This window comes from Haliotis rubra, unplaced genomic scaffold (assembly GCF_003918875.1).
Source record: "Haliotis rubra isolate DU_JTF1 unplaced genomic scaffold, ASM391887v1 Scf1515, whole genome shotgun sequence".
Classification (NCBI taxonomy): domain Eukaryota; kingdom Metazoa; phylum Mollusca; class Gastropoda; order Lepetellida; family Haliotidae; genus Haliotis; species Haliotis rubra.
In genome coordinates, this window is record NW_025765465.1 from 153,416 (window position 1) to 163,443 (window position 10,028).

General features: G+C 38.0%; 1 protein-coding gene and 1 long non-coding RNA gene across 2 annotated transcripts; one reads left to right on the forward strand and one right to left on the reverse strand.

Moving 5' to 3' along the window:
- Window positions 1–4,665: 4,665 nt before the first annotated feature.
- Window positions 4,666–5,238, reverse strand: LOC124270420. Its single transcript, XR_006896764.1, has 2 exons — window positions 5,132–5,238; window positions 4,666–4,726 (listed from the first exon to the last, which is right to left on the reverse strand). It is a non-coding gene; the product is annotated as an uncharacterized LOC124270420 (long non-coding RNA).
- An 805-nt stretch (window positions 5,239–6,043) lies between these two features.
- LOC124270421 lies at window positions 6,044–8,838 on the forward strand. The gene is made up of 3 exons (XM_046705458.1): window positions 6,044–6,135; window positions 6,755–6,886; window positions 8,633–8,838. The coding sequence occupies exons 1-3, from the start codon at window positions 6,084–6,086 to the stop codon at window positions 8,767–8,769; spliced, it is 321 nt and encodes a 106-aa protein (XP_046561414.1). The 5' UTR covers window positions 6,044–6,083; the 3' UTR covers window positions 8,770–8,838.
- Window positions 8,839–10,028: the final 1,190 nt, after the last annotated feature.

Sequence of the window (10,028 nt, forward strand, 5' to 3'; positions counted from 1 at the left end):
CTAGAACACGATCTAAGTCCCGTAACGCATCGGGTTGTGCAGTGTCCTGCGTGTGTGCCAAATGGCATCGGATCCATTCGGCAATTGTCCGGAGAATAAAATCACGAGACACCAAGTCTACCCGTAGCATTCGTAATTGTCCGTGACCTATTCGACTCTTTCCGTTCATTTCCGTGACGTCACAGGAATGACTCGATAAATTTGCACATTGTGCAACAGTGTGGACGTAGCTCAGTCGGTTAGCTGTCGAGCTAACAATCCGAAGGTCGCGGGTTCGCGTCCGACGGGTTCTCACAAACTGGTTGCTTGTCTTAATGACACGTGACCTACGGCAGAGATCGTCCTCACGAGAAGTTGTGGTGCTGTATTCTAAAGTGATAGTAGGCCATGAATTCATTAACAGGCATCACTACCACAGTATTAATACACAGATAGTGATTGACAGCGACGACCGGATCATCGACATCGTAGCACGTTGGCCTGGCTCAACACATGACTCCCGCATCTTGACAACAAGCGGGTTATGTCGGTATTTGAGGGGAACCAGTTACCCGTAAGTTGTCATCTGCTTGGCGACAGCGGCTACCCATGTCGGAGGTGGATTTTAACACCATTTTTGCGTCCCCTTCCTGGATCACAGACAAACTACAACAGGTATAATTGCTATTTCTTCGAGTCAGCTTCGAGTACTAACCAATAGAGTGATTTCCCTTGGTTATGTGAAATACAATCTTCAACATAAAAACGAAATGGAAGACTTACATATCTTTGCTAAATGCATTATTCGGGCAACATGTCGTACAATCATAATGTCTACTTCTTTTGTTGTAAATGCATCTTTGGTGACTTATCAATGAAACAATACGTGTGGGCAAGTAAAGTGTATAATGATATCTCCATTTTGATTTAATACCACCCATAAATATTATATGATCATCTAGTGATTCCAGTTGTATTTATTGCAAATTTTCAGATCACATAAAAACCAGAAACTGTGTGGAAAGAGGTATTGGACAACTGAAGCGGCGGTTTCATGTACTACATGGAGAAATCAGACTTTCCCCACAGAAGGCGTGCAAGGTATAGCATTATCAGAATGTTTTTCTGTGGACTCCATTGAAGTTGAAGTTAAATCATAATTTTAACACATATATGTCCCCAATAATACCCTAAGGACCTAATATGCATCAGGTAGATAAAGAAACCAACACAATTAATAAGATAAACAATAACTTTTATTTAATGAATACATTAACAAATCTCAAACAAGAATGTAAAAAATGTCTACACTTTTTTCAGTCCGTCCTAACATAAACAAGGTGGACAAGTCAGATATATGTGATCTTACTGTCAATAGCACCTCACTCAATATTGACAGATAATTATTGTAATCTAAAGTTCAACTGTAATAAAAATTAGTTATCTCAATAATCATATTTAAAAAGAATCATATTTAAGATGTATAGACAATCAAATATGAGTATACTTATACAGTGATCCTAGGTTTATGAACCCTTAGAGAGGAACATTTTACGTGAAATGTTTTGTGAAATGAAAAAGATATATATTCAAATATCTGAATCGTGGCATTTTCTGCATAGCTACTAAATTAAAGCATAAACATTGCCAGGATCAAATACTCTTAGTGTCAGATTAGTAAGGGTAGGGATTTTACCAAGAAATTATTAGATGTGAAATACATTCATGGAAAGATAATGATTCTAGAAACATTGGTTATGACAAAATAACATTTTTTTAGATGAAGGCCACATTAATTGCTGAATATTAGTGGTTAGGTATTCAACTAAAATCAGTTCCATGGGAGATTTTCTCACTAACATTACATTAAGCTATTATTTGATAAGAAATGAACATCAATTAAAATAGAGTATCAAAACTAAATATTTCTTGGTCAAATACAATAAGTCCTCTACATCCTACTTTTTAATTAAATTGACAGAAATTTCTTGACCATTTATTGTGTCTTGACTATGTTTTTAATATGTCCCTAGGTAATAATTGCTTGTGCAGTGCTGCACAATATCAGCAAGGACAGGAATGTCCCAATGCCAGGTCCAAGTGGGAGCAGCAGGTCAACCTGGACAGCTGAGGGGCACAGATGCAAGGTCTGCCAGCCATTGCTCCTACAGCATCAGGAGCCAGATACAGGGAACAATTTGCGATCAGCTTCTTTTAATGTACGTATTTCCAAAGTCTCTCATGAAAGTCATAGAAATGCATTGATTATTAATTTCATATTCCTAAATGCAAGACCTCTAAGGGACCGTTCATAATTTATGTCTCTAGGGGGAGGAAGAAATGATGATTGTCATGGAGAAGCATGTACAATGTGAATGACGCCCCTAAAATTTAAGTACAAAGTACTTGCCACCCCCTACCATGTCATGCACAAGGTCATTTACCCACTCACGTCTTTTAACATAAATTAATTAATATTCACTATTTACAAAATTTCTGACCCCCTAGTACATGTGAGCAGTTACTGACAGCCCCCCTACCTCCACAGAACAAAAGGGGTGACCACTCCTTAAAATCATCAACACACACAGACACACACAGACACACACACACACACACACACACACACACACACACACACACACCATTAAATTTTGAAAGGTCCCCAATAAGTACAATGTATATACCCTATACTGTCATTAGTGCCTGTACAATCTATTCTTCTAGTTTATTAATTCTTCTCTTAAGATACTCTCTTTTTAATTTCAAACATTCAATCTCTAATTCCAGTTTTTCTTTCTGTAGTGCCTCCACAGAAGGCTGATGCTGGCACTGACAGGCTGTCTTCTCTGGCAGGTGGTAAATGTTCACCATGTCCTGGACCTCGTCACCGACCATTATAGGGCTACAACAAAATCATGATTTGTAAAATATATAAGAGAATGAAATACATGTTCATAATATTTCCATATCCCGAGCCTTGTGTTTTATGTTCAAACAGTGTCATGTCAGTCATTTCAAACCAAGTGATCCTGACAGGCAGATTGGGAAAGAATGTCAAATTATAATTTCCCCCAAACTGTAGGACTTCATGTAATTCATGCAGGGCAAGATGAACTGATGAAGTACTAAGTGACAAATGTCGAGTGTTGTCTGCTTTAACAACAGTGGAGGCCTGAGTAAGTTCAGTATTTTCAGATAGCTGAACCTTCTGTCATGGAATAATAATTCATATGAAAATTCATTATTAATTATAACCACTACAAGGGATATATAAGGAAAATATAAATATAGAATATTAGATTCATCATGTATCAGTTAGAGAAAGACTCCAGTCAAAAGTAGTAAAACTCATCTCACAGACATACTATTGAAAAAAGTATATGTTACGGCTGCATCATTTCACAGATGTTCAAGATGAATCCTAGCCTAAGGTATCAATGACTCAGCTGTTAGAGAAACCTGACAAAAAAAAAATATTGCAGTGGTTTTAGTGTTGTATAAAACGGATTAATATCAAAATGGATATGGCATGTACCTTTCTCTTGAAGTGATGGCATCAAGCAGTTGCAGGGCAGTGGAATCACACGAGTCTGAGATACCCGTAAGACTTAAGTTGTCCCTTCCAATGGCCTCAACAACTGCATCTGTGACCGGACTGACAGGAGTTGGAGGTGGTCCGCCTCCTGAAAATGCAAAAAAAAAGTAGATTAATTGCTTAAATATGATTATCTTAGGTCAGACCAAACTTATTTCTTTCACAGATTTTTGTCCTCAGAAAACCCAAAGGCAGGAGGTAAAAAAATAAATAAATCACCAGTCAAAGTAATATTCCTTCTAAATACTCAAAGTATCATACTTTTGGCAATTTTTTAAGTGTATATGGGGCAAAAGTCAACCTAAACAAATTTTCTTGTAAGTTTATATATTTGGCCGATAAAAACATTAGGATTTTAGTTTTTGAGCGGGGAAAATTAATTTTTATTTCTTTTCTTATTCTTGAAAAAATACGACAGGCAGATCTGTAAAACCAGAAATAAAATTGGTCTGGCCTTATGTAGAAATATATCACAAACCCAGGAGGTAAGTACTCACTTTACGATGAAACACTGGAATAGAGTAGGTTTATGTTGTAACATGTTATATTTGGCATTACACTTTCTTAGTAAAGTACAGATTCTAGTACTTTTGTTGGCTGGAGTTCCATCCGGGAATCGAACCCATGCCCTCAGAGTCAGGCACCTAAACGCCAGCACACAAAGTCAGCCGCCTAACCCGCTCAGCTGGCGATAGGTGCCTGACTCTGTGGGAATGGGTTCAAGTCCCGGATGGGATTCCAGCCAACAGAAGTACTAGAATCTGTACTTCACTTTAATACTATGAAAGTGTAACATATGTTACATTTGACCACTTTCTTAATGGCATTGTGTAATTATAGGTTTATGTTGGTAGAAAATATTCAGTATATACAAGAACTTACAATGTAGGTCTGGAAATATTGTGAGTGAAACTCTTTTTCCCACTTTCTGACATTTATCACATCATTTATGTAACCTTTTATGACACTTATATTTTGATAACTAATAATAATACTGTAACCATAAACATGCTTACCAGTGGCAATGGTTTGCTGCCTGAACTTGGAATAGGTCTTCTTGGAGGAACTCTTCAAGTTCTTCCATTTTCTTTCCACCTCATCCCTGGTCCTCTTGTGGGTGATGCTTGAATTGAGGGTGTCTGTAATCATCTACAATGTAAACAGAATACATCAAATGGGGAAAAATCCCATCAATTTACATCTAGATATTTAATCAGTGCATAAAAAACTTGACTTTTACACGTGAACTAGTTATCAAGTGCATTTGTGCTCTTATTTAGACAATAATATAAAGAAAAACGAGATGTGTACTGCAGTATTCATTTTCAAAATATTTAATTCTTTCCTAATATTGCCGTAATTTCAGTATGTCAGTAAAATGACGTATGTGGTTTTGCAATTTGTACCGAAAGTCCTAGGGGAATTAATACCCAACAAAACAACAATTGACCACTACATGGGTATGTAAATGTGTGATTATATCAGTCAGGTAATGTGAAACGAATCCATCGTCAGAACAGCCACTAGATCTATCGCGGAGCTTCGAACACGTACCTGCCACGCCTCCTGTCGTTTCACGGAGGTGATGCCAGGCCCAAACTTGCCCTCAAGCACCACTCTGTTGGCCGCAACTAGCTCCGCTAGCAACAGACACTCCTCTTTGTGAAATTAGGGCCGCCTCTTCTTCATTTCATCCGCCATAGTATCCATTCGATGCTGTTCGTGTATCGTTTGCGCTGTCCGGGAATTTCCCCGAGGATGTTTTATGTCTCTCAGTAAAAGAGTTCCACTGGTAGGCTAAAAATAACCGGGATAGTCCCTAGTGATCACGTGATCGCGTTCGGCGAAATGGACTTAGTTTTTGTCGGCGGACTTAGCTAAGTTTCAGACTTAGCCCGTTTGTGAATACCAACTTAAGTTTTGACTTGGCTAAGTCAGTTTTAAGAAACTTAAGTTTTTCTTAAGTCAAAACTTAGTTGTTTGATAAATACGGCCCCAGGTACAAACCCACATGTTTCAAGAACCGTGTATTGGAATCCATGGTCAACCTGGTTGTCAACGCCTGTAATGTGAGGGACACACTTTTAGTTGGTGTGGAAGATTTGCGGTCAGGTAAGTCCACATTTGCATGGGATTTACCCAATGCAGCTTAAGCAAGGTGTCATTTATCTCAGGCCATCACGTTGCCTGCACACATTCCGTGTTCACTTAACCAAAATATTCTCGGGAAGGTACCAGAGGTAGCAACGGTAAAACACTAACAACAGCGAAACGCACGACTTGGCACTAAATATGCAAGATTTCCTTTATTTGAGAGGTCATCATTTTGTCTATGTTCCCAGTGAATCACAATTAGACGTTCAGGTGTATCAGCTAAAGTATCGTTAGTGACAAAGCGTCTGATTTCAGATTGAGTTGAAATATTTTTCTTTTTGGTTGCAGTATCTGCTAGCATGCATCGAAGGACTGCCACGACAAGGGTTCTGTGTGCTTTAGGGGGAGGTGCATGTGCGATCCAGAGTTCACCTACAGTACGTCGGAACAGGCTTGCGTGAGAAGTACGTCATGTGTGATTGCATGCAAAACATGTAAACGCAAGTAATACATTCGTGTTATATAGCCCTTACTCAAGGGGCGATTGTCCATGATTGTATATCTGGCACAGATTTAGCGTATTGGTTCCTGAAGTTTTCTGAGGCTCTATTCGTGTCAACCTTAGAACACGGCTAATACAAGTGTATGCTGTTGTCTATGACAAATGCTTGTGTTTATCTGATTGTGTTCTCACGGAAGTGAAGCGGCACACTAAATGGAGATATAAAAAGTACCTTACTATTTTGAATATTATGGATGGGCTGCTTATTAAAATGGGCAGTTAATTTCCACTGGTTCATGGAATTTCTTGTCCGTGCTCCAAAGTGTATGCATTGTGTAGATCCATTGTAAGGAATTAGTAAATTGTGCATTTAAATTCATCTTGTATCTTGTAAATTCAACAACATGTTAGACTTATGCTATCCCAAGTTTACAACAGATTTAGCAATAGAGTGATGCTATGATTTAGGGTAGGGGTAGGCTTATTAGTCTGTCAAGTGAACGTCTTTGGATTGTAAGCTTAGGAATTGTTCCTCAGTGCCCGAAGGTGCACGATTTACATGTGTTCATTATATGTTACAGAACCTGGTGGGATGCGTCAGCCTTGTGTAATTAAAGACCAATGCTACATTAATGGTTCCGTGTGCTTCAAGGAAAAGTGCATGTGTACCCCAGGTCTCAGCTATCACAAGGCGGAGCAAGCCTGCGTGAAGAGTGAGTAACTAATGATAAAGAAATCAACGGCGGTTTGCGATCAGAATCTCATGGGCAATGTTGATATTTCCCGGTGGCGGTGGGGTAGCCAAGTGGTTAAAGCGTCCGGTCGTCACTCTGAAGACCCTAGTTCGATTCCTCACATATGTACATTGAGTGAAGCCGATTTGTGGTGTCCCCACCGTGCTGGAATATTGCTAAAAGCGCATGACAATATACTCACTAACTCACTGATATTTACCTTATTCCCCTGATATGTATACGGTCTCTCCTCACTGATTACACGAAATTATGATCAGATGCAGGAGCATATTGTTTTCTAAACAATGTGACAGGTGGACCTTTTCAGCAAAAGAGACAATATGGTCTTCTTCAAACAAAGTGTGATGTGTCCTATAAGGCACGTATTTCAATATAAAAACTGTGAAGGATCTTTTTTAGTACTGTTTATTTTCATATAATCATCGAATTGTTAAAAGAAATAGAAATATTAGATACATTTTGGGGAATAGATGAAAATTTTATCATTGGTAGTTTAGATTAGTAACTGAGTTTGTAAGTGGCTGTACCTCCAAAGGGGGGTTGAAGTATTGCACAATTATTGTCCTCCCGAGATGGTACGTAAGTCCCAATGCAATCAAAGAGTATTTAAACCTGTTACTATTTTTAATCGTAGTATATATGCTATTTCAATGTACGGCTAAATTTATCTAAATTGCTAAAAGCTGAAGGCATAGTGAAATCCAGCTAGGGTCCATGCAGGCAGCAAATATACTGTAAGTCCCCATGGTCCTTAGTATGGTGATCCACCTTCAGTTGTTGGCGATCTATAGCCTGTTTGTATACGCGTTCGGTTCCAATTGAAATTTAGTCGCCATCAATTCAGTAAAACATGTCTCTGATTTTCAAACACACTAGGTTTATCTCCTAAAGAATTTTAGATAAATTACTAGTTTTGAATATATATCCGTGATAGTCTAGTTGGTTTTACTGTCTTTCGTCGACAGACATTTTAAATTGATTATCATGTATTTCATCGCTATATGGCTGTAAAATTGCCGATGTGATGTAAAATTTTAACTCACTCACTCCTATAAGGCACTATGATCTGCAAGGCGATACATTTCATATCTCATGTAAACAGTGATCGGTATGGCGATTGATCATTAATGGGTTTTGCTCTTCATTTAAGGTGTTTAACACTTAATACAATAATATAAACAACGAGAATAATATTGCAGGAGGCAAATCAGGTGTGTCTGCATTGCAAAGCTGTTTCCGTTGGGAATTCACACAGCGATTACAACATAATTTTGTTTTCTGTTTAGAAATATCCGTAAGTAGCTGAAGATGAGTAAATGGAAACATAAAAATATTTCTGTTATCTGATAAGATATGATGCTTAAAGAACCGGTAATATTCTCACCCACAAGGGAGGATGGAATACTTCAGAATGGCGGAAAAAATATTTATCTTTATAAATATATATTGTTAGTTTACATTGGAGATGAGAGACCTGGGTCTCCTTTCACGAAGCAACCTTTACTAAGGTTAACCTTAACTCCTATTCTTTAACACTGCACTAAGGTTACCTTAGTGACTTTACGATCACTTTAGTGCTTCGTGAAAGGGACCCCTGAACGTTTTCTTTTCACTTGCCAGTGCAGATACATGTAGTTTTAAGGCTTGCATAGTTTTATTTACATATGTCAGCAACAGACATTAACTCACATGTTTGTGTTTCAGAGTGCAGCACATATGGGAAGACTATGTCTATATATGAAGGGTTGGCCATAGCTTTCCACAACAATGAAGAAAAACACAGGTACTCCCCGAAAAGTGTATCGATAGATGTACAGCTACCACAGACTATTTGTGTTTGAGTGTAGACATGAATCCCGCCCATGCCACCTGCTATCTCTCGAGCGATGGGTATCTTGACGTAAATGAAGGTGACAGAGAAAAGTGGAGAATATGGCTGGCTGTTGGGAACCCGAGATTGCGCATTCCACTGAATATTTCTATCGTTTTCTACTTGTTCAAGTGCTCCCTACATTAGTGTTCGTTGCTGACATCCCTGTTGTATAATGTACAGGCAATTTTTATTTATGAAATGGGGCGTTTAAAATGTGAAATATTAGCATTGTTAGATACGTGCGTCGACTTTGTTGCCATGCTTTTCTGGTATGTCTGACCAAGACTTCACAAGAGAGAAAAGATCTTTGTAGTTTGCTGAGTTTTTCTCACATTATTCTTATCTGTTTGTTGCTTAACTGAAATCTTGAATATTATAGTCTTAATCTAACAGAAGTACACCAATAATCGTATATAACTGTCAGCAAAGAACGTGTTAGAGTACCAAAAATGTTGTTAAATGTAGCACCAAAGGGTATACCTGCTGAATATTTGTCTATCTCGGGTCTATACAGACCGCCAAGAGAAAACCATAATGATGGTAAATTTACAGTGATGCTAGCTGTTTGTACTCTAATGGCTACATAACTTAAAGAACAACTACAGCACTCATGATTAATTATATTAGAAACTGCCTGTTTACAAAGTGCTGTTTATCAGCTGTCCATAGTCCAGTTATATACATGTATCCACGAATCAGGTTGAAAACAGGTAGATGTAGGTACATTTCTAAAATCGGAATGTATTTCAACTCCCATGTTTCAGTGTTTAGCAATTGCTCGATGTCTTAGATCGACAAAGAGTCTTGTACAAATTATAATATAAAATAATTCCTGTAAATGGATATGAGAAAGATTTTATATTGATGTGTGGTCAGCTGATATAGTAGCGGTTTTTTGTTGGTAGTCACACTAGCGGATTTTGCATTAAAAATCAGACTTTTGAATAATTACTCCTATTATTTTGACATGTTGATTCTGATATTAGAAACATCATAATCATTTCAACACCATTGTCAGGAACTGATCGATCTAGTAACTATGGATACCGATATTATCACGTGACCTGGACACTTATCTGCATCAGCGATTAGTGTTCACCATATATCTATGTTGGCCTGTAAACTCCTTACTGTTCTTGTTACCCACAGCCTAATACAACCAGATCAATCTTATCTGTACTTAATTGGCTTCTCTTCCGTGAATCGCATTTGCTCGTCATCATGTTG

What these genes read in the sequence shown, in the direction of transcription:
- LOC124270421 (XM_046705458.1), top strand. Translation starts at nt 6,084, where the DNA reads ATGTGCGATCCAGAGTTCACCTACAGTACGTCGGAACAGGCTTGCGTG. An exon ending in GGAACAGGCTTGCGTGAGAA is followed by an intron (nt 6,136 to 6,754) that starts GTACGTCATGTG and finishes TATATGTTACAG; the next exon opens with AACCTGGTGGGATGCGTCAG. An exon ending in GGAGCAAGCCTGCGTGAAGA is followed by an intron (nt 6,887 to 8,632) that starts GTGAGTAACTAA and finishes TTTGTGTTTCAG; the next exon opens with AGTGCAGCACATATGGGAAG.